Source organism: Phoxinus phoxinus, assembly GCF_949152265.1.
Source record: "Phoxinus phoxinus genome assembly, chromosome: 1".
Lineage (NCBI taxonomy): Eukaryota > Metazoa > Chordata > Actinopteri > Cypriniformes > Leuciscidae > Phoxinus > Phoxinus phoxinus.
Genome location: NC_136876.1, coordinates 4,654,817 through 4,680,775, shown reverse-complemented (window position 1 = coordinate 4,680,775; position 25,959 = coordinate 4,654,817). Strand labels below are relative to the sequence as shown.

The 25,959-nt window shown below is 39.0% G+C and overlaps 3 protein-coding genes across 3 annotated transcripts in view; 2 read left to right on the top strand and 1 right to left on the bottom strand.

Moving 5' to 3' along the window:
- LOC306999675 (uncharacterized protein) overlaps nt 1–6,227 on the top strand; it is a 36,413-nt gene extending 30,186 nt beyond the window's left edge. The window contains exon 3 of the mRNA XM_079614552.1: nt 2,809–6,227. Within this exon, the coding sequence (XP_079470678.1) occupies nt 2,809–2,851 (43 nt within the window). The 3' untranslated portion in view covers nt 2,852–6,227. The remainder of the gene's footprint in view (nt 1–2,808) is intronic.
- Nucleotides 1–25,959, bottom strand: part of LOC306999735 (uncharacterized protein) — a 501,826-nt gene that overhangs the window by 119,259 nt on the left and 356,608 nt on the right. The gene's annotated exons all lie outside the window — the stretch shown is intronic.
- LOC306999562 (uncharacterized protein) overlaps nt 1–25,959 on the top strand; it is an 825,164-nt gene that overhangs the window by 760,063 nt on the left and 39,142 nt on the right. The window lies entirely within an intron of this gene.

Sequence of the window (25,959 nt, the reverse complement as noted above, 5' to 3'; positions counted from 1 at the left end):
TTATCATGTGCAACATGGGGCCGTGCATTATCATGTGCAACATGGGGCCGTGCATTATCATGTGCGACATGGGGCCGTGCATTATCATGTGCGACATGGGGCCGTGCATTATCATGTGCGACATGGGGCCGTGCATTATCATGTGCGACATGGGGCCGTGCAGTATCATGTGCGACATGGGGCCGTGCATTATCATGTGCGACATGGGGCCGTGCATTATCATGTGCAACATGGGGCCGTGCATTATCATGTGCGACATGGGGCCGTGCATTATCATGTGCGACATGGGGCCGTGCATTATCATGTGCAACATGGGGCCGTGCATTATCATGTGCAACATGGGGCCGTGCATTATCATGTGCGACATGGGGCCGTGCAGTATCATGTGCGACATGGGGCCGTGCATTATCATGTGCGACATGGGGCCGTGCAGTATCATGTGCGACATGGGGCCGTGCAGTATCATGTGCGACATGGGGCCGTGCAGTATCATGTGCGACATGGGGCCGTGCATTATCATGTGCAACATGGGGCCGTGCATTATCATGTGCGACATGGGGCCGTGCATTATCATGTGCGACATGGGGCCGTGCATTATCATGTGCGACATGGGCCCGTGCATTATCATGTGCGACATGGGGCCGTGCATTATCATGTGCAACATGGGGCCGTGCATTATCATGTGCAACATGATAATAAGCTTTTACGCTGTCTATTGAAAGTAATGGCAAGGCACGTTTATTTATATAGCACATTTCATACACAGTGGTAATTCAAAGTGCTTTACATAGAAGAAATTAAAATAATTATATAAATAATAAAAGAAATAAGAATCCCGGTAATTTAAACAGTTTAGAAAATAAAATACAGTGCAAACAGTCAGACGAACAGTGGCACAGTGCTCATTCAGTAAATGCAAAGCTAAACAGTGGTAATTCAAAGTGCTTTACATAGAAGAAGTTAAAATAATCAAAAGAAATAAGAATAATTAAAACCCTATCTGAGATGGAAGTGATTGAGCAGGTTTGCGGTGCCACTGGACCTACAATCCAGGGACGTCCTCAGCTGGGGTGGTGCCTCACACCAGTATTGCCCAGTGGTGTCCCCCACAGAGCACGTTTCACTTTTGCTGTTTTAAACAAACAGCGAACCTCTATACTCTCCATAGTATAGCTAATCTTCACTCGCCTCGTCGGAGTGAAGCTCTCCCGTTCCCCTTCAAAATCTCTTCCAATCAGACAGCCCTAAAAATGAATAAAATCTTCCTGATCACAGTTTGGAAAATAAAATAATAAAATACAGTGCAAACAGTCGGACGTATTTTACATCAACCGGTAGCTATTATAGATCTTTCTTTTAAAAGGATCTTCTTACGACTTCCATGTATCAACTTTCTTTTCTCTTTCAATCTTCTTACCATCTATCAACTTTCTTTTCTCTTTCAATCTTCTTACGACTTCCATGTATCAACTTTCTTTTCTCTTTCATTTACTTGCACATTCTTTTCACTTTCCTTAGCCCTGCATTCACATTCTTAGTTCTTTCTCAGACGAAAACTTTAATATCGTCATTCAAATACTGTTCTACGAACAGTGGCACAATGCTCATTCAGTAAATGCAAAGCTAAACAGATGTGTTTTGAGTCTGGATTTGAATGTGGCTACTGTAGGAGCACACCTGATCTCTTCTGGAAGCTGGTTCAGCTGCGGCTGGCATAATAGCTAAAAGCGGACTCTCCTTGCTTTGAGTGAACCCTTGGTATTTCTAGTTGATGTGATCCTAATGATCTGAGTGATCTGTTGGGTTTATATTCAGTGAGCATATCTGCAATGTATTGAGGTCCTAGGCCATTAAATTATTTATATACTAGTAATAATACTTTAAAATCAATCCTAAATGTGACTGGGAGCCAGTGTAAAGACCTGAGGACTGGTGTGATGTGTTCAAATTTTCTGGTTCTGTTCAGGATCCTGGCAGCAGCGTTCTGTACGAGCTGCAACTGTCTTATGGTCTTTTTGGGAAGGCCAGTAAGGAGTCCATTACAATAATCCACCCTGCTGGTGATGAAAGCATGCACAAGTTTCTCTAAGTCATGACTGGAAACAAAGCATCTAATTCTTGCAATATTTTTCAGATGATAGTATGCTGATTTGGTTATTGCTTTGACATGACTACTGAAGCTAAGGTCTGACTCTAGAGACACACCAAGATTCATGACTTGATTTTTAGTTGTTTGACCTCTAGAGTGAAGGTATGCATTCACCTTGAGAACTTCATATTTGTTTCCAAACACAATGACTTCAGTTTTGTCTTTGTTCAACTGAAGAAAGTTTTGGCACATCCAACTGTTTACTTCATCAATGCATTGGAACAGGGAGTCAATGGGGCTGTAATCGTTAGGCGATAGGGCTAAGTGAATTTGGCGTGAATGGCGTGAATTTGCTTTTCGCCGTGAATGGCGTGAATTTGCTTTTCCTTCAGTCCAACAAATTTGTTGACAGGCGGCCCTTTCACAACAAACGTTAAACAAATAAAAGGCCAATCAGCTTGTGTCATGTTGAAAACTATGTGATTTCTCACAGATCATATGTCAAGCCTGCATCTAGAGTTTCATGACCAAACTAGTGATTTATAACACAAATCATCTTCATGACATTAAAATAGATCATAATCGAGCTCAGCAGTTGTTGACCAGATTTAATGGGATTAAAATGACTATTATACTCAGTGATCTTGACTTTGAGCTTCACTTTTCATTTCATATTTGTCTCTCATTTGAAATCTCACATGATTTAATGTTTCTTTTAGACCTGATGGACGTGAACAAGGAAGGAAAAACAGAAGGCAATAAATCTGTCTCCTGCCGTCAGTGTAAAAAACGCTTCACATGTAAATCAAGGCTGAAGATTCACATGAGTTCACACTGGGAAGAAGCGGCTCTGGATTTCTCTCTGAAATCACTTCTTCTCATTCTGAAGAAAGACCATTTAACTGTGATCAGTGCGGTAAACAGATTCATTGGGCATCAGTCCTGAAGAAACACAAACATGACTATTCACACAAAGAAGAAGATTCATTCGTAATATTACAGCAGAAAAGACACGGCGGTGTGTGTTTCAGTGCTGGAAGTCCATTACTACAGAAGATGAACTGAAAGAGCACCTGAAAATTCACACTGGAAAATACCTTTGAAGTTCAGGGAGCTGAAGAAGAGGCCATAACACCTCTGAGAGAGAAATTAATCTGATATTCGTTGTTTTTCATCAGAACATCTAGTTTATCTTCCACTTCTACTCTTCCATGCAAATACAACATAAAATTGTATGTAGCTCTGAAACTGGACTCTTTTCTTCTCTTCTTCTCTTGAGAGGATTTGGCTCTTATAAGTCAGTAAAGAGAGAGATCTGTCTAATTCACTTTTACTTAATTTTTGGCTTTGCTTCAAGTAATGATCGATTAAACTCATTACTCATTTTATCAACCGTTTTCATTTTATGCTAATTCAGCTTGAATCAGGATAAATGTTAGTTCTAAAAGACATGAAATATTGTTTGCTTTTTGAGTTTTCCATGTTTTAATTTTGTCAATAGAGCTTTTAAATGCCTAATGTAGTGAACAGCAGACATGATGGCAGCAGAGGTCCATACTTCACAACAGGAGTCTCTTTGTCATACTGTGATTAAGAAGACAGAAGGATGTGATAGGACCCTCAAAGACAATTAAAGGACTATAGTAATCAGGACTGCCAGAGGTGAGGACATCAAAAACCCGTTGATCACTAATCTAATCACCGATTTTCACCTCAACTCCTTTGTTGTGAATGACCATGGACTGGAATGACCCAAACTGGCTAGGACATGGTTGGAACCAATGTTGTTTTCGTCAACGATGACGATAACGCAATTATTTCGTTGACGCACCTTTTTTTTATGACGATAACGTTACGATGACTAGCTAAAAATGGCTCTAAGGTGACTAAAACATGACGAGACGTTTTCGAGTTTTCGTTGACGAGACGAGATGGAACGAAAATGATTATAAGTCTGACGTTCACAATGTCATTTCTGCCTATTTTGCGTGAAATCGGTCTGTTTTGAGCTAAAAAAAAAGTATCAGCAATGCCGCATTCTAATCGTTGTTGTACGATGTACGATCAATAATGAAAAAAATCCCATAATGTACGATAATTTCAGAATTGCCCGCAAATCTGAATCTCTCGGAATCTAGATAGAGCGAGCAAGAGCGCGCATGTGTAGCGCGCGCACAGCAGAGAAAGGGAGCGAGAGACCTTGCGTGTGTGTGCTAGTGTGCGTGTGTGCCTCACGAAGCGCATGTAAGGACCCAACCAATCGAATTATTCAGAAAGTCTAGTTTATTATGCAAAGGTTTTAAGGTTAACTGTTGTTTTATGAATTGCAACTTGCTGCAACCTGTCAAACCTAAGCCCATTTCCAATACTTTTTAACCTAAATTAATTTATTAAAGACTACTTTTTTTCTTTCTTTTTTTTTTACTAAAATTGACTAAAACCTTTTTATGTTTTCGTCGACTAAAACTTGACTAAAACCTTTTTGCGTTTTCGTCGACTAAAACTTGACTAAAACTATCAAGTTTATAAGTTACTAAAATGTGACTAAAACTAAAAAGCATTTTCGTCAAAAAGACTGAGACTAAGACTAAAACTAAAAGGGCTGCCAAAAACAACATTGGTTGGAACAAAGAACCCTAAGAAAAAGACTAATCTTTTTACACATTGGTTTAGGACCACAAAAAGGGACAGGAAACTGTAAGGAACATGTCCTACATATCTCCTTATTCATCCAGGGAACTGTGCGCTCACAGTGGAAACGGCACCTGGAATAACAGCCAATGTAATCTCACCCACTAACACAGTAATGGACATCTGGGTGATACCTCAACCAATTTACATCAAGTTTGGACTCTACAAGTTCAGAACGCTGCCGAAGGGACTTTGAGAAAGGTTTGGAAAGGAAATAAAGCATTTCCAAGGTTCTAAAGACAATGTTTAATTTAACTGTGTATTTTGGGACAAATCCACAAGCTCCACAGGGTGGAAAGGTGGGACGTGATGGGCGCGCAACGACCCAGTCACACCACTACAGTAGTAGAGTTTCTGACCTAAAGAGGGAAGGAACAACAGCACAACCAAGGTTATACTCTTGCAAGTAAACCTTCACCCGCATGAACCTTCAAGCAGCTCAACCGCTTCTGTTGAGGACTTCAGCATTCAACACCTGAGCTGCACGACTCTTGCCTTTGTAACCTCTAGCCTGCAAAGGATCCTGCGGATCGACCACCGCCTGACCTGCAGTTTGCCGGATTACACAAGGACCAGCAGCGAACCTCCAGCACTCAGTGCGGCTCTGCAACTGGTGGAAAGGGATCCAGTTTACCCTCACTGCGAATAGAAAGATACCAGTGGAAGACGTAGCCCATTGCCGGACTGATCACCCGACCACGTGGAACATACATATAAGCTAACCAAACCTCTTCCCAAAGGCCTGGGCATTAGGTTGTTGCTACATTTATGCATTTGGCAGACGCTTTTATCCATACATTCAAGGCATTACATTTACATTTACATACATGGGAAATCAAACCCATGACCTTGGCGTTGCAAGCGCCAACGCTCTACTGTTTGAGCTACAGGATAGCTTGTTGCTATATTAGAATATTTTTTTAGAGACTGTATCTAGGTTCCGCATATACAGATAGATACATTAGACACATTATCTGTATTCATAAATGCTTATTTACTATTTCATACCAGCATCCAGAAAGACCACAATTGACTTCTAATTGCTTCATCCAATCCATTGCTCATCTACTTAACATTCATTGTGAACATCCATTTGTGTAGTTGTTTGTAGTATCTGTTTGATTATTGATTACATTTTCATTAGTAGTTTAGTCACTTTCCTTAGTAGTATTTAGTAAGTGTGATATTTTACTCTTGTATATGTCTATTTGTTAATAAATTCATCTTTATTGCAAACTGTGTCATTCTTGTGTTGATCATCAGAGGCTTTACAAGCTTGCCAGAATCTCACTAAATCCTTCAGATTGATCAGATGACAAACTTCCTATAATTTATATAATTCTAATTATTTCAACAATCTTCCATGATTGTTCTTTATTGTCAAGGTGAAATTCCTTGGCTGGTGCCCCGTAGTATAGGAAGGATGTGACCAAAAACTCAATATTAATATTAATGTTTAAGACCATAAATCACTACACTAATACATTATATTTTACTGCACACATAACTGACATTGAATGAGATTACTGTCTGTCTACATTGTTAACAGTTTCACCCTTGATATCCAGTATCATATACATTTCAAAGAGTTTGTTCTATTCAATTCAATTCAATTCAAGTTTATTTGTATAGCGCTTTTCACAATACACATTGTTTCAAAGCAGCTTTACAGAAAATGCATTTCAAAAATATACACACAAAATACAGTTAGTTAATCATGAAATTTAGGGCATAACATATCGCCGGCGTTGGGTCGTCTCTTCACAGGCGTCGAGTCGTCTCATCACAGGCGTTGGGTTATCTGAAGTCTCCATGAGAGGCTGGATACATAACTGGAGCTGACGAACTCTATTTGAGTTATCTCGGGACAGGCGTCCCGAGATAACAACAAAAAAGGCAGATGGGAAATAATTAGCGTAGCTGCTGTTCATAATATGAATGCATTTGATCTGGTTTAACTGTAGTATAAAAGGTATGAGATGCATCATGTGAATGCTTGGCTAAAGAGATGCGTCTTTAATCTAGTTTTAAACTGGGAGAGCGAGTCTGAGCCTCGGACAATATCAGGAAGGCTATTCCAGAGTTTAGGAGCTAGATGTGAAAACGCCCTCCCTCCTTTAGTGGACTTAGTTATCCTAGGTACGACCAGAAGCCTCGAATTTAGCGATCTTAAAGAGCGCGATGGAATATATGGCGATAGAAGATCTCTTAAATACACAGGAGCTAAGCCATTTAGGGCTTTATAGGTCAGTAACAATACTTTGTAATTGATACGGAACTTAATAGGTAACCAGTGTAGAGATGATAAAATTGGTGTTATATGATCATATTTTCTTGACTTAGTAAGAACTCTAGCAGCTGCATTTTGGACTAACTGTAGCTTGTTTACGGAGGATGCAGGACAACCAGCTAATAAAGCATTACAGTAATCTAGTCTCGAGGTCATGAATGCATGAACTAACTTTTCTGCATCAGAAACTGATAGCATATTACGTAGCTTAGCAATGTTTCTAAGGTGGAAAAAGGCTGTTCTTGTGACATTTGAAATATGATTTTCAAAAGACAAGTTGCGGTCTAGTATAACACCCAGGTCTTTTACTGTAGAGGATAAAGTAACAGGACGTCCATCTAGATTAAGGTTGTATTGTAAGAGGTTTTGTGGGCAGTTTTTTGGACCAATCAGTAATACCTCCGTTTTATCTGAATTTAATAGAAGAAAATTACACGTCATCCAATATTTTATATCTTTAACACACTCTGTCATTTTAGATAATTTAGTGTTATCATCTGGTCTAGATGAAATATATAATTGAGTGTCATCGGCATAACAGTGGAAACTTATTCCATGTTTTCTTATAATATTACCAAGTGGCAGCATATAAATTGAGAATAGCAGGGGGCCTAATACAGATCCCTGCGGCACTCCATAATTTACTGACGTTATCTTTGATTTTTCCCCATTTAAATGGACAAAATGGTAACGGTCTGATAGGTACGATCTAAACCAGCTTAATGCCTGTCCCTGAACACCAGTGTAATTTTGAAGTCGATCTAAGAGTATTTTATGATCTATAGTGTCAAACGCAGCACTAAGATCGAGTAAAACTAGTATTGAGATACAGCCTTGGTCAGAAGCTAAAAGTAAATCATTTGTAATTTTAACCAGCGCAGTTTCTGTGCTATGATGTGGCCTGAATCCAGACTGAAACTTTTCATAGATATCGTTTTCTTGCAAGAAAGAGCACAATTGAGCGGACACAACTTTTTCTAGTATTTTAGACATAAATGGAAGATTTGAAATGGGTCTGTAATTTGCTAGGTTATTTGGATCTAATTGTGGTTTTTTAATAAGAGGTTTTATAACTGCCAGCTTGAATGTTTTTGGAACATGTCCTAAAGATAGAGACGAGTTAATAATATTGAGAAGAGGCTCTTCCACTACAGGTAACACTTCTTTCAGTAGTTTAGTGGGTATTGGATCTAATAAACATGTTGTTGGTTTAGATGCAGTGATAAGTTTATTTAGCTCTTCCTGTCCTATAGTTGTAAAGCGCTGTAGTTGTTCTTGAGGGGCGATAATTGAGGCTGAATCATAAGACGCTGTCAAAGATTGTACATTTACAATTGTGTTTCTGATGCTTTCTATTTTCTCAGTGAAGAAATTCATGAAATCATTACTATTAAAATGTAACGGAATATTTTGGTCAGGTGATGTCTGTTTATTTGTTAATCTAGCCACAGTGTTAAATAAAAACCTTGGATTGTTTTTGTTATTTTCTATTAGTTTGCGGAGATGCTCAGCCCTGGCTGCTTTTAGAGCCTTTTTATAACGTGACATACTGTCTTTCCACGCGATTCTAAAGACCTCTAAATTAGTTTGTTTCCATTTGCGCTCTAAGTTACGGGTTTCTCTCTTGATAACATGCGTAGCACTGTTGTACCATGGTGCTTTAGTTTTCTCTCTAACCTTTTTTAATCTAATTGGTGCAACAGCTTCTAATGTACTAGAGAAAATGGTGCTCATACTGCTAGTCATTTCCTCTAGCTCATCTGTTAGTTTGGGTTCACTGAGGAGCGGAGATAGATCAGGTAAGCTATTCAAGAATCTATCTATAGTAGTTGGAAGGATTGTTCTGCCTGGTCGATAACGCGGCGCAACATGACACATTTCAGCCGTACGTAGTATGCAAGTTACCATGTAATGATCAGTGACATCATCACTTTGCGGTATAATATCTATATCGGTTGGATCGGTTCCATATGATATAATTAAATCTAGAGTATGATTAAGACGATGAGTGGGACCACTAACGTTTTGCTTGACCCCAAAGGAGTTTAATAAATCTGTAAACGCAGCTCCTAACGCATCATTTGTGTTATCAACGTGTATGTTGAAATCTCCAACAATTATTGCCTTATCGACATTGACTAATAGATCTGAGAGAAAATCTGCAAACTCTTTTAGGAAATCAGCGTAAGGCCCTGGCGGTCTATATACGGTAGCCAAGGCTAGAGATAATAAGGATTTCTTTCTTACATCTAGGAGCGTAACATTTAGAACAAGTACTTCAAACGAATTAAACCTGTGGCCTGTTTTCTGAGTAACATTAAGAATATCTCTATAGATTGTTGCAACACCGCCGCCACGACCAATCAGACGGGGCTCATGCTTATAACAGTATCCTGGTGGAGTGGACTCATTAAGACCGAAATAATCATTTGGTTTAAGCCAGGTTTCAGTAAGGCAGAGTACATCGAAGCTATTATCAGTGACCATTTCATTTACAATAACCGCCTTAGGTGTAAGCGATCTAATGTTTAGAAGACCTAGCTTTAGAAATTGTTTTTGTTCACTAATATTGAGATTTTCTGGTTTAATCACAATTAGATTTTTCTTAGATCCTACAGTAGATTTATTGTTTGGCCTCACTAAACGAGGAATAGACACAGTTTCTATATAGTGTTCTACACTGGTACTTATATCAATTAATTTGGGACAGCAAAGAATGTGATTTGGACTTTGACTTACTAGTCATATGGTGTGTAACGTCTTGGAGATGTTGTCCGACAGAACAGCCGCTCCGATTCTGCTGGGGTGCAGGCCATCAGCACGGTAGAGCCTAGGTCGCTCCCAAAACAGATTCCAATTATTTACAAAGAGCAGTCTCTGTTCATTACACCATGACATTAACCATTCATTTAGTGCAAACAATCTACTGAACCTTTCTTGTCCTTGTCGGTACGTGGGAAGCGGTCCAGACACGACGATCTTTGCTTCAGGCGATGTTCTGCGTACCGTCTCGATCAGGCTCCTGTAGTCCCTCTTCAGAACCTCCGTCTGCCGCAGCCTGATGTCGTTCACCCCCGCGTGCAGCACGACAGCTCCGACGCGCTCGTCACCGTTCAGGATCTCGGGGACCTGCGCAGCGACATCGAGAACACGAGCACCAGGAAAGCAGTGAGTGCGCACCATACCTTTACCTGAGGTAGCGCGGACATGCCGGACCATGGAACTGCCGATGATCACAGCGTCGTCGCGTTCCGTCTCGCGAAGAGGGGAGAAGCGGTTCCGGGTGGAGATCTCGAAGACCGGGAGGGGCGGAGAGGTCCTTGCTCTGGTCCTGGCTCGTGTCTTCCGCTGTGGCATCATCCAGGGTCCATGGTGCTGTGTCGGTGCCGGGGTGAATGAGGGCAGGGATGCTCGGGTCCTGTGCAGAGAAATACACGGAGTAGAGGAGGCCGGAGTCGAAAAGTTACTAACCACTGACTTGTGAGCATCGGCGCGTGATGCTTCAAGCGCTGATCGTCGGTCTCGCAGCTCGGCCTGCCTCCCCAGCAGATCACGGATCTGCTTCTCCACGGACTCCAGCTCCAGCCGCACCGAATGCAGCTCAAACGTGTCCTCACCTGCACTCAGAGGTAGACACACATACGATGTATTCGCCATTATGACAGATGAACAATAAATTAGCAGTGATGCTACCAATATCACTATTAATTTAGGACTGAAATCATGGATAGAACCCGTATCCTTCCAGTGATTCGAGTGTAAATAAGACGGTCGATAGGCGAGACCACGCGTGCAAATGCTAGCGGGCTAACTTAACGTTAGAGATAGTAACGGAAGTTCGGAAAGTTGGAAATAACCAGCGATATCAAAGCAATCCGATTGTTTTTTTTTTTTATAGAGAGTAGTATCGGAGATATGTTCACACGCTCACAAACTAACAGTTAAGCGATTCGAAACACAAACTCCAATTACAACCAAAGCGGTTCGAACACAGACACAAACTTCAAACACAAACAAGCGATTCGAAGGACAAGCACAAACACAAACTTCAAACACAAACAAGCGATTTGAGGCACAAGCACAAACACAAACTTCAAACACAAACAAGCGATTCGAAGCACAAGCACAAACACAAACTTCAAACACAAACAAGCGATTCGAAGCACAAGCACAAACACAACAAGCAATTCGAGGCACAAGCACAAACACAAACTTCAAACACAAACAAGCGATTCGAGGCACAAGCACAAACACAAACTTCAAACACAAACAAGCGATTCGAGGCACAAGCACAAACACAAACTTCAAACACAACAAGCAATTCGAAGCACAAGCACAAACACAAACTTCAAACACAACAAGCGATTAGAAGCACAAACACAAACTCCAACACAAACAGAGCGATTTCAGTGATTCGAGTGTAAATAAGACGGTCGATAGGCGAGGCCACGCGTGCAATGCTAGCGGGCTATCGTTAGAGATAGTAACGGAAGTTCGGAAAGTTGGATATAACTAGCGATATCAAAGCAATCCGATTGTTTTTTATAGAGAGTAGTATCGGAGATATGTTCACACGCTGGAAAAATAGAAAATGCTCGTTTCTAAATGAGTGTAAAAGAACAAAATCAACGATTTATGAATCAAGTCGACGGAGTTGAACTGTTCAAACTGTTCTAGTCAGTTTGATGTTTCATTCACGCCATGGGCCTTCATGAAGTCAGAACAACTATGTTGTTATGCATGTATTGTGACGATGTCATCATGACATAAATAAATAAAATGCAATTAAATGTTTATTTGTACTGGATTTATCAGTCATCATTAATCTGTAAAATAATCTGAGATCATTATCCATAAATATCAAAACGATGTATATATTATATGAATCTACAGTCGTCATAAGATAGCGACGAAGATCGTGACGTCTTTGGTCCAGCCCCTAGTAACCTTTATCTGGCTTATGGGGGGGGGGGGGGTGGTCCAAGATGGCGCTCTGATCAGTCACATTTTGAGGAGCTCCGCAACCTCGATTGTTTATTTTGGCGTATAATGCAGTAGGAAAAGTTTTTGGACTCTAATTTGTACCAGATCAATTTTAACAGGTTGTTGGTTGTCAAAATGGGAAAATCCGAGAAAAGAAAAAGTAGCAATGGACCTCAAGCTGCTGCTAATGCTAACAAAACTGTTAACGAGGCATATCAAGCCCGCCAAGAACCTCTGATGGACAACATGCATGACTACTTGAATCAGGACACTGACTCCTCAGAATTCATGCTGTGTGAGGAAGAATTCCCCTGTCTTCCAGAAACCCCATGTAAGCCCCCTGCCATCAAACAACGCAAGACGTGAGTGCTGACACAACTGCCATCATCTCACAACTCGGAGAGCTTTCGAGGCTGATTAATAATCGGTAAAGGAAAAGATGGCTTTGGAAAAGATGGTAGGGGAAAACTCACGTGTGATCGCTAGTATGAAAGAAGTGATTAGCTAAAATACCTGGCAGATTTCTGAAATGAAAGATGGCATTGACTTTATGAGTGCCGAAGTTAAAGATTTGAAAGTCAAAATAGGCGCGACTGAGTCACTAGCAAAAGAGTCGAGTTCAACTCGCATGAACAGGAGAAAAGGCTTCTGCACCTCGAGGCTTACTCACGTCGATGGAGTCTCAGAGTTCATGGGGTACCTGAAAGTAAAGGAGAAGATGTCCGAAATAAGATCATCGATGTTTGCCAGCACCTTCTGCCAGACGCGAAAGACAAACTCCCGGATGCCGTGGACACCGTTCATTGCCTGGGTCGCAAACGACTGAACGACAGCAAGCCCAGAGGAATCATCGTCCAGTTTACCTCCCGTTTTCCACGCGACGCGGTCTGGCGCGCTGCTAAAGATGAACATTTTCTAAAAAACAACTACCTGAAAATTTCCGAGGATCTGTCTCCAGCGGATAGAGAACGAAGAAACAAGCTATGGCCCGTCGTGGAAAAGGCGAGAAAAGAGAACAAGCGAGCTCACTTTGTGGGTGGAAGAGCTTTTGTAGAGGGATCTGAAGTATTCCCTCCTGACTAATGGGTTTTCTCGTTTATTCTGATCGTCTTTTGACTTTAATATTGCTTCCATCCTCTTGGCTGGTTGGCGCTCTTCGATGTTCTGGCCTGTCATCAGTCTACAGTTTTTTTCCAGGACGTGGAGACACTCATCTGGCGGTACTACACTCTTGGTTATGTAAGACATTTAAAATGCTGCCTTTTCACATGGTTTAAATAGTTCTATTTTAGAACGTGTTACAGTTTTTATTTTTATTTCTTATATTGAGACGTTCTAGTATGTCTGAGACATCTGTGTTGTCTGGCTTGTATAATACAATACAGTCTCTCATATCAATCTGGTATACCTATTTTTTCAAATTTCATTGAAACTATTACTTAATTGGAATTTCCTACTGTATTTCAATATCTTATTCATATTTTTTGAGTTGCGGTTCTCTTCATGCTCATTCCTTGACCGGTTAAAGTTCTTTACAACAAGTTACTTGTTTTGCTTATCTAGGTCTATTCAAATATTTTTTTTTTTCAATTTCTTTTCTTTAGTTCATGTCTTTATCTGTTGTTTCTTTAAATGCTAGATTGATAAGAAATCATACTAAGCGAAAGGCTGTTTTCTTATATCTTAAACAATTCAAAACAGATTTTTGTTTCCTCCAAGAATGTCACTCAACTATAGAGGATCTTAATTTTTGGAGGTCACAATGGGGACTGGACATATGGATGTCTCATGGTACGACACATTCAGCTGGTGTATGTATCTTAAAAAATCAGTTTAAAGGGAAGGTGTTACATAATGTAAGTGATTTAGAGGGACATTATATCTGTCTCGTTACTGAAATCTCAAATTTGACGTGTATTCTTGTTTTTGTTTATGGCTATAACCAGCAGAAAGAAAATGAAGCCGTTATTAGTCGTTTAGAGGATCAGGTGTTAGAATTATTAACTAAATACCCAAATTCCATGCTTATTTTTGCTGGAGATTTTAATGTTGCCTTAGATGGCAGCATAGACAGATGGCCTCCAAAACTCCATGACAATACTAGTTTATACTTGAAAATGTTTATGCAAAGATTCTCATTGATCGATAGTTGGAGAGTGTTACATCCCTCTCAAAAGATGTTCACATGGAGTAATAAATCTCTCTCCTCACAATCCCGAATTGACATGTGGCTTATCTCTAAAGAATTATGCAATGCCTCCTCTGATATTTTGCCATCACCGTTTTCTGGCCACAAGAGTATCTTTATTCGTACCCATTTTTCTGCCTCTGACAATGTGCACGGATTCTCTTCTTACTGGAAACTTAACAACTCTCTCTTACAGGGAAGTAGAAGATGAAATTACCAAGATAATTCACAAAAATTGGAATAAAGCAAAAGAGGAGAATAGTTACAGCAGCAATTGGGAATTTACTAAATATGAAATTGGCAAATATCTTAGGAAATTTAGTACTGATTTGGCCAAAAAGAAAAAAACTGATGAAAATATTGTGATGTGCAAAATCACCAATCTTTTATCTAAAAATGTGGATGATTTACTTGATTGTGAAAAAGCAGAATTGGTTGATTTGCAGTGCAAATTAAACGATATATATACAAATAAAGCTGAAGGGGCATTTATTCGTGCAGAAAATAGATTGAAGAGGGTGAACAAAACTGCGTATTTTTTCAGATTGGAAAGACAGCAAGCTAAAACCAACCAAATTCACACACACACACACACACACACACACGTGTCAGTACTAAGCAAAGTCCTTTGCCGCCGGTGCTCAAGTCCTGCCAACACAGAATAATGTACATAAAATGCAATCACTTTAAGGCCGGGTTGCATATACTCAATCCACTTTAGTCAAAGCAAAATAAAGAAAATAAATGTTGCCACTAAATAAAAAATAAAGTAAATAACCAAGTTTTTAAAGCAAAACAGATGGCAACAAAATACCAACAATTATGTTTCAAAAAGAAATCAATAAAGAAAACAACTTATACAAAATGACATATCAAATAAACAAATCTAATGCAATGGAAAAAAACAAATAAAATAAAACTAAAGAAAACCACAAAGGAAAATGATTAGAAAAAAAGTCAAATATTTAGGAACGATCCTAAAAGTCAAAGAGTTCGCCACAAAACAATAAATTGGAAACAAAAACAAAATGAAAACCCAAATTATTTTGGAAACAGAACAGCACTGGAGCCGTGAATGAAGGCGAAGCACCCGGACTGAAATGCAGGTATGGGCCTTCACAAACCTATAAGCAAAATGAGGTTATCACTCTGCCAGATTAATTCTCAACCTAACACACGTAAACATAAAACTAATACGTACCGATCGTCGAGAAAATTAGTCAATGCTTTATCAAGAGACAGTGAAACCGTAGCTTTCTCTGGCAAGGGACCAGAGGTGTCAAAAGTATTCACATTCATTACTCAAGTAGAAGTACAGATACTAGGGTTTAAAATGACTTCTGTAGAAGTTGAAGTATCAACTCAAGCTTTTTACTCAAGTAAAAGTGTAAAAGTACATGGTTTCAAAACTACTTAAAGTATAAAAGTAAAAGTAATGCAAGGCAAGGCAAAAAATGCCATTAAGGACAAAAGCTTAGACAGCGCCAAAGGGGCCTATAGTGCACCCCACCACCTCAAAAAATAAAAATAAAAATTCTAAGGCCATAATGACTATAATGTTATATTAAAATGTAAATGTTGAAAAACTTGTGAGGCACTAGGCTACTGTTTCAGCCGCATATAAGGATTTCGGATATTGCCATCTTGGTGGGGATATTTTGACACTATAATGGTTGCGCACACACACTCTCACACACACACACACACACACTCTCTCGCTCTCTCTCTCTCTCTCACACACACACACGCACGCACGCACTCTCTCTCTCACACACACACACACACACACACACACACACACACTCTCTCTCTCACACACACACATGCACACACACACACTTTCTCTCTCTTCTCTCTCACACACTCTCTCTCTTCTCTCTCACACACTCTCTCTCTTCTCTCTCACACACAGTCTCTCTCCTCTCACACACACACACACACACAATCTCTCTCTTTCCTCTCTCTCTCTCAGACACACACACACTCTCTCTCTCACACACACACAACACACACACACACACTCAGTCTCCCTCTCACTCTCACACACTCTCTCTCTCTCTCTCTCTCTCTCTCTCACACACACACACACTCAGTCTGCCTCTCACACACACTCTCTCTCTCTCACACACACGCACACTCTCTCTCTCTCTCTCTCACACACACACACACACACACACACACACACACACACACACACACACACACACACACACATTATGTTTGCCACTTATCCCGCGATTGTCATACAGTAGGCAATATTATAAAAACGGCTGTCCCCTAATCAATATTTGACGCGATTTGCCCCGTATTCTTGAGCACAAAACTGTTGATTCATTTCTACCTCGCTTACCGCATCTATAGTATTAGTAGGTTTCCTTCGGAGGAGTTTTGCCGCTTTGCACAACCAAATGTAAGTTAACTAGCACTACAGCGCGCCGCGCGGACAGCCTCTCACAAGTTAGAAAGAAAACACAAAGCCAATCAGTTTAGCGATGTGTGTTCAGGAGGCGGGACTCAGATCTATTGTATAATTGCCCATTTTTTGAACGACGACAAGCCGGAATGAAAATAAGCAGAAATGAAATAGGAGTAACGAGGCTATTTTTAAAATGTAAGGAGTAGAAAGTACAGATAATTGCGTGAAAATGTAAGGAGTAGAAGTAAAAAGTCGGCTGAAAAATAATTACTCGAGTAAAGTATAGATACCCAAAATTTCTACTTAAGTAATGTAACGAAGTATTTGTACTTCGTTACTTGACACCTCTGCAAGGGACAGAGCAGAGAGACAACAGTAATCCAACTACTGCGTCAGGCTCTCGACAGCTGAGAGAGAAAATAGATTAGACCACGACCTCAAATACAAACCAGCGCTTTGAGAACACGCACTTCATACTATTGAGAACAATTACGAGAGATCAACAACTTCTCCCTACCGACTCCAGGGTCCACGTCCAGTGCGTGCAAACAGTGATAACACTGTACCAGTCTTGTACAGCGGAGGACAGAAACACGTTCTCCAACACAGATCAGTGTCTCTAAAACATACATTAGACAGAACGCATATGCATAACGCATAACGAATATGCTTCAAAACATACAAACAACTAGCATTCTCCTTACCGGCTCGGGTGATCGCATACGGTTCTCAGGAAGTGACGACAGAAGCGCGTTAACAACGCAGTTCCCAAAAAGTGACGCATAACAGACGGCACATGCGCTACTTCTTTTATAGCCCAGAGGACGCAGATAATAGGCTGGAATACAAATGATGACGAAAACAAATCACCCATACCGCCACACCAACAACATATGATTTATTTAAATCCTTACCTAATATAAACCAGTTGAGTGTTTTAGATAAATACTTTTGTGACACCTCTATCACATTGAAGGAGATAGAGGAAGCTATTAACTGTTTAAAAACCAACAAATGGACTCAGCTCAGAGTTTTACAAGCTTTTTAATCGCAGTATAGCACCATTCTTGTTAAAGGTATATGAGATAAGTATAGAAAAAGTATTACTTCCAGCCACATTAAGTCAAGGATTAATAACTCTTATACCAAAATTAAATAAAGATCCCCTCTTAATTGACCATTGGCGCCCAATTACACTATTAAATAATGATTATAAAATAATAGCTTCAGTCCTAGCAAAAAGATTAAAATATGTTTTGAACTCTATAATTGACGAAACACAGTCAGGATTTATGCAGAAAAGACACATTTCTAATAATATACGGCTAGTGTTAGACATGTTAGACTATTCAGAATTAATTCACAGTGATGGCTTCATTTTCTTTTTAGATTATTACAAAGCCTTCGACACATTGGAACACAAATTTTTATTTCAGGCTCTTCGAAAAATCGGCTTCGGCGACTTTTTCTGCAGAATGGTCCAAATGCTATTCATAAACGGAAACGGCTCAATTAAGCTATATGGTACTTCACCTAGAGTCTTCTTAAAAAGAGGAGTTAGACAGGGATGTCCAGTTTCCCCTATTCCTAATTGCAACACAATTCCTTAGTGGACATATCAATAACAGTTCTTTAAAGGGTATCACAATTGGCAACACTAAAATAAACATGAGTCATTTAGCGGACGATCCAGCTTTATTCTTGAGTGATTCTTCACAAATTCCAGTGGCTTTGGATATTCTTCAATCCTTCTCTAAAGCCTCTGGATTAAATCTAAATTCTAATAAATGTGAATTGCTACCTATTAAAAATTGCTCTCTTACCTCAATTGAGGGTATTACTGTTAAAAATGGGGTAACATATTTAGGTATACAAATTACTAAAGATGAATGTAGATGTTCAACAAACTTTAAACTTTGTTTGTTAACCTTAATTGGAAAAAAATCTGGTCTTTACAGCAGAAATTCTTTCTTACAAATAAAGTGAAAGAAATCTCATTTAAGCTCATACACAGGTTCTGTCCTGTTAAGAAACTTCTACAAAGATTTGAGTCTGACATTGAGCTAACATGCTCTTTTGGTTTGAATTCTGATGTTCACTTATTTTGGTCGTGTCACTTCACTCAGAAGCTTTGGAATGATATTGATGCATTTGTCAAGTGTAAGATTTGGCCAGGCTTCTCAATATATATGAGAAACATTATATTTGGGTACTTTGACTCAGAACCCACAAACGAAAACAAATGACATTTTCTCCAAAGGAGAGATCTTCCAGCAGCTGCCCGTCTCCTCTGTGCAGACATTACAAACGCAGAGGAAAACTGTTCTAGGTTGGGCTGTCCAGTTACTGATGTTATGAAGTGTTAGTGCACCTGTCGCTCATATCATTTCAACTTATTACATACAAGATCATGGAAAGATACCATAGTTGTATCTAACAATGAACAATCATAATGACAAAACAGAAAACATAAAGATCATTGCTTTGTGTACATCATAATATGATATTTATACACAGGAAAAAACAACAATAACAAGGCTAACAAGCAGCCATTACGGGGCCAAGCGCAAAAGCAGACGACGAGATATGCCTACATGGCTGAAAGTGTGAGACAAACTGCAGCAAGGAGCAATTAAAGACATTTGAAGATGAATTTTGGCAAAATGGTTGAAAAATCACATACAATAACTAAAAATATGATTATCACTTTCGACCAATAGGTGGCGCAGTTACGAAACTGATGTGATGTGGTCAGAGTGAAGTGACAATGACACATACAAAGTTTGGTGTCAATATGTCAAGGCATTGCAGATATAAAGCCTGAATAGTCATTTTGGCATCATGCCTCAACTTTGCCACTGCAGTATACGAAAACGGTTTTGTCTATCGACACGAAATCCATAACTTTTACTCGGCACGGTCTGGAGATGACACGATCCGATTTTGGTGAAAATCAGACGTTCGGTCTAGGAGGAGTTCGAAAAAGTAGGTTTTAAAAGAAAATAAAGATGGCGGACAGGAAGTTTGGCTGACTATGGCAAAATTGGTATCTATGTTTTCAGCATAACCCAAGGAATTTATTGAGATCAGTGTCATTACTATAGGCAAATTTATTCAAAAGTTATTAGCATTTTTGGAAATTTCATTATAACTTTTTACCAAAAGGTGGCGCTGTCTCATAATCTTTTGAGTACCTTTAGGGCCTTGTACTGATGACCCATACTGAGTTTCGTAACGATACGTTCATGCGTTCATAAAATACAGCATTTTAGCACATAATTCAAAATGGTCGACCGCCAAAATGGCCGATATGGGAAAATTGGATATCAGTCGACTCAGCATGACGCCCTGAATCTAACGAGACCACTTTTGTGATTTTTGGACAAACCGTTCAGAAGTTATAAGCAAAAACATAAATTCTTCATATCTCCGGACCAGTAGGTGGCGCTGCGCCGAAACGCAGCATGTAGCCTCAGGTCATGCTTGTGATGACATGTACCAAATTTGGTCTGAATCCGATAAAGCGTTGTGGAGATACAGCCTTACGTCTGTTTTCGCAAGCGCTCCGTAAAATTTATTTGCGCGGTATTTGAGAACGGTTATTCGAATCAACTTGATTTCCATAACTTTTTGTCGTCATGGTCTGGAGATGATCTGGTTCAATTTTCGTGAAATTCGGAGCAACGGCCTAGGAGGAGTTCGAAAAAGTAGGTTTTTCGGAAAATTCAAAATGGCGGGAAAACTATTATGGCGGAAAATGACGTCATAGGGTGCAGTCGAATCGTCGTGAGCTCAGGTTTCAGAGGGAAAAAGAATTTTGTTGATAGGCCTTACGGTTTAAAAGTTATTAGCATACAATTTCTGAAACTTTGGACAGGTGGTGGCGCTAGAGGGAATGAGTTAGAAACACCAATATTGGTGTATTTGATGTTGGGACTGTCCTCTATCAAAATGTCAAACCAAAACAACTTTCCCGCATACGCTTCTATGGGCTGCCATAGACTCCCAGTCGGAAGAAAAAGAAGAATAAGAACGGGAACAGATACAATAGGTGCCCGCACCTTCAGTGCTTGGCCCCTAAATATCTTAAAATAGTTCTTCATAATACACAAAAATTTTTTGTTTTTTTGGGGATGAAACGAGAGGTAAATTCATCAAGAAAAAGAGGAAAACTTCAAGGAGAAACTTTTTGGATATAAAATAAAGAAATGAACAACATATTCAAGAGATGACGATTTTGGGGTTTCCGTTTCTTAATGAAAAATGATATCGTTATAAGGATAAAACTGTGGGTCACATTAGGGTTTAAAATATAACATGTAGCTGACGCTGGAAGGTCAGCTGTGGGTTATGACATCTTGGGGATTTCAGTGGTTTATTTTTTGATTTTATAGTTTAAAATGTGTATCTTTTGTGTATTGTGATAATTTCGTAATTTGTTTGCCATTTGTATTTTATTATTATTCAGTTTAAGTTGAGTGTCATGTGACCCGTGCTGATTTATTTCACCTGCACGTGTTAGCGTCAACTGTGTGGTGAGATGTGAATTCAGATACACACGTTACTGCTCCTGACTTGATCTACTGTTGGTTTCCAGGCGAATACGGTAAAAGCGTTTTGTATATTATGTTTACTTTTGTGTCCGTTGTGGTGTTGTGTGTAAAAGAAAACCTTGTGCTTTGGTCATCTGAACCACTTATTTAGACTTATTTGATTAATTAAATGTAATTATTTTGTAACAAGTAATTACGTTCGTTGAGACATAGCACAAAATACACTCTTTTTCACCACCTGCTGCGTATATTCATGTAAATTTGAAGAAATTTTCACTGAACGAATCACAACTAAAAAAACTGAGCGAGTCTCTGAAAAGAATCACATTTCCTCCACTAATTGGCGAATGAAATGAGTGGTAAAAGTGATTATGGGTAAGAAGCGTGCGTTACGGGGTGTAAAGTGTATCGTTGCCGTGGTAACCACTGAAATTCTTCTGATTCATAAGAATAATTATTAATAATATTCGCTGCTATGACAGAAAATACATTTGAAAATAATAAAATATCGTAAAGGGTTTAATAACGTAAAGGGAACAACGCAGCCTCGGGACATTCATTAAAACGACTCCATCTATAAATTGATAGTTATATCACAAATAATTTACTGATATTTAGACAACAAAATTCACTATAATAAATTATAAAAGGAGGACGTTTCGTAAACTAGAAAACAACATTTACCACCGCCCACTGTGTGACGTGTTGAACCGAGACGGGGGCAGCTGCAGCTTGGAGGAATGGGCGTGGCAAGAGGTTTCTCATTGGTCAAAAGAGTTTCCTCCTGGCAACTGCGTTGGCCAATCAGCAGTAACCATAGCTATACGTCATTTCCTTTAGACGGAAAAAAGATGGCGGAGGTAATTCATGTTTGCGATCTGTGAAGGAATGAGTTTTGACTTGGAACACAAGCCTTTGATGACAAATTCAATTGAAATTTCAAAAAATGTATTGTAAAAATGACAACTGAATAAATGTTTTTTGGATAAAACGGTGTTTGTTTTGCTTAATTGATTGATGTCACTTAAAAGGAGTTTATTAAACCGTTTTTACTTCATTTTATAATTATATGGTGAGTGTTTGATCAAACATGTGTGTGTGTATATATATATATATGCCTTTATACAGCAAAAACTTTTGCTGTGCCATTATTATAAAAATAACATTACTTTTAGTTTGTATGTACTTTAAATGAAAGTACAAAACTATGACTTTAATAGTGTCAGGAGACATTTTTATCTTTAAAATAATATTTTTTTTATTTGATTTTTAAGTTCAAGTACAGACATTTCAAGTATAATGCAATAAAAAAACAAGATGAATACAAGGCATTGTAAATGCAGCTCAAAATGGGTAAACCAGAGAATAACAACTACAACTGAAGTATAAAATGAACAATACAAATGTCACAGTGTCTGTTGTGTTTCCACTGGGTGTCCACTAGAGGTCCCTTCCTTCCTGTCTCCATTCATCCAGGAACCACATTTCCCATAATCCTTGTTTGTTCCCATCACTTGTGATTGCACCCAGCTGTTCCCATTTATGTTGTTAGTGTCTGTGCATAAATACCCTGTCTGTGTTAGTTCATGTCACGGAGTCATTATTGTATGTCACTCGTTGACGTCACAGCATTGAGCAGAAGATTACTGAGAACAGTCTAATGATCCTAAACCTGACAAAAGCTGTGGAATTCAACGCGGCGGAAATAAAGGACTGTAAAACTAGAATTAACTTGTCCGACAAGCAACTCACCTCTGTTATCACATCACACACAGATCTGATAAGCCGCACGTCGGAGCTCGAACGCTATAAAAGATGATTGAACCTCAGAGTTATCGGAATGAAAGAAATAGCGGGTGAAGATACCCGAAAAGAAGTCGTCTCATTGTTAGCTGAAATTGCTCCACACCTGCACCACAAACTTGAAGACATCGTGGATACAGTCCACCGCGTTGGTCCCAAAACGAAGGATAAATCCAGGCAGGTGATCATTCAGTTCTGCATGTGAAAATACAGAGACGAGTTCTGGTGCTCCACCAAAGTCTCGGATGTCTGTAAGTTCAGGGGAATAAAGTTCACCGAAGATTTGTCCAAGGGAGATCGGGAAGCCCGCGCTGCACTATGGCCGAGGATTAGCGAGGCAAGAGCTGCTGGGAAGAAAGTGAAGGGTTGGTCAAAATCCCTTGTCTCTTCAGTCATTTATATATATATTTAATTCTATATCCTTTTGAATGCTTACATTACTTTTATACAAATCAATAATCAAATATATATATGCATTATCACATAATCATTTCTATATTCTTTTGTGCTTGTGAAATTATATATTTTCTCTAGAGAGCAATGCCATTTCTCTGCCTTTCCTCCTGAGGAGCTATGTTTTGGCTAACTGATAATACGAAGCTCAAGCACTCTTCGGCCTTGGCGATGTTATTATGTGGTGGTCTGTGTGTGTGTGTTTGACTTTCTACGTAGGCATTTGGGACACAACGCTCATCCTCATCGGCGCTCTCCTCTAACAGTTAGGTCAACTCTGATCTAAATCTAAGGATTGGCGACAGCTATACTGACTAATGGCGATAGGCACCTTTTATCTGCTCACATGTGTGAAATTGTTAATGGTTTTATATTCTCTTAGCCAATCAGATGTATGATGATGCGATGCTTGCCCTTGCAAAATGGTATAATTGGTGTATTATTTTGTGTAAGGTAGAGTTGGCTTGCGACCTCCTCGTGAGACTTTGACGCTCGCTCTACCGATGAAACTGCAAACTATTCTTCAGTAAATTTTTATCTTTTTGATTGAACCTCACGACTCCTGGTCTTCTTTCTTCATATCTGGTCTCGGGTCTTATAACTGTTACCCCCCTAACAAAAGCATACTACCGTGGTCCCTATGGTTACATAGAAGGTAGCCGGATTGTTAAGGACGGTTGATTTCAATAACTTTCCAATTCATCTTCTCTTGCACGTGCAAGAGTGTTAAGTGGGATGGTTTGAATTTAGTTTTTCTGGTGAGCGAGATCTCGTTACAGTGCTCTGTTTGAGAGAGTCGTTTTGTGTTCACGTTACATTACTCATTTGACTGTTTGTCTTTTCTTATTTCATTTTTTTATTTTTTTATTTTCTTGATTCGTTAAATGTTCTCAGAGAAATCACATTTTTCCTGTATTTCTCTAAACGCAAGGGGTCTCCGTAACTCTATCAAAAGAAAAGCTTTCTTTCTTTTTTGCAAAAGCAAAAACTCACACTGTATATTTTTGCAAGAAACGCACTCCAACCCTGATGACGTGAAGTTCTGGACCTCATTCTGCAGGAGTGGCAATACTGTTTAACAACCTACCAGGCAAAATTATAAAGGTAAAGACAGATTCAAATGGCCACTTGTTTTAAACATTAACAATGTTTTGTTTATTTTATTCAATGTGTGATTACAATAGTGTTCCCCTAAACAACAAATTACTATCTGGAATTTCTGACTCTTTGTTTGAATTTAAACATGTGTATCTAACTGATAATATTATTATAGGAGGAGATTTCAACATGGTTATGGATGAAGCGTTAGATCGCTTTCCGCCCAAATTTAACACCTCTCACCCAAATCCTTACCTTCTTAATTTTTGTTTGAATAATAATGTAGTGGATGCTTGGAGGGATGGGAATCCAAACCTTAAGCAATTTTCCTGGTTCAAAGCTAATGGGACTTCCAAATCGAGAATTGATTATTGGTTAACCTCATCTAACCTATCTGACTTCATCAAAGATATCTCAATATCTGCGGCACCTTTAACAGATCACTGTTGCATCTTTATATCCTTCTACTCAGGCAAAAGAGAATCACGTAACAAGGGTTACTGGAAATTTAATACCGATTTATTAAAACACAAAAACTTTTGCTCGCAAATTAAATCTATAATTAATGATGCAGCATCACTTAAGGACCTTACCTCATTCATAAGTAAATGGGAATATTTAAAACACAAGATTTGGGAATTTTCTATGCAATTCAGTAAAAATTTAAGTAAGGCCAGAACACAATTGGAGTTAGAATTGACTAGAATTAAACAATTTATGTAATAAAAGTGAAATGGACAATGAAACCAAATTACAAATTCTGTCCTTGCAATCTAAAATTGATCATTTATATATTCAAAAAGCTAAAGGAGCATATGTAAGATCTAGAGCAAGATGGATAGAGAAAGGGGAAAAAAGTAATAATTATTTTGTAGACTTGAAAAAAGCCGACAGGAGAAAACCGCCATAAATTGTCTTTATGTGAATGGAGTTGAAAATATCTGTCCTAAAATGATTTCCTCAGAGATTTTTCAATTCTATAGTTCCTTATATAGCTCATCATTCTCTGCATCAGACTGTAATACTCTCTTTGACAATATACATACTAGCATACCGCAGTTAGACTATGAATTTAGAGACTTATGTGAGGCTGACATTATAATAGAGGAACTAGATAAAGCAATAGATAAACTATCTGCAGGGAAATCTCCAGGCCCGGATGGCCTCTCTTCAGAGTTTTATCAATTCTTTAGGGAGGATTTGGGAGAACTATTGTTTCAAGCCTTTCTCGAGTGTATCCAAAATAATTCCCTATCTTCGACTATGAAACAGGGTTTATTTACTCTCATCCCCAAACCAGGTAAAGACGCACGACATATAGATAATCTTAAATCAAATAATTAGTGAATCACAGTCTGGTTTTATAAAAGGCAGATCAATACATAACAACATCAG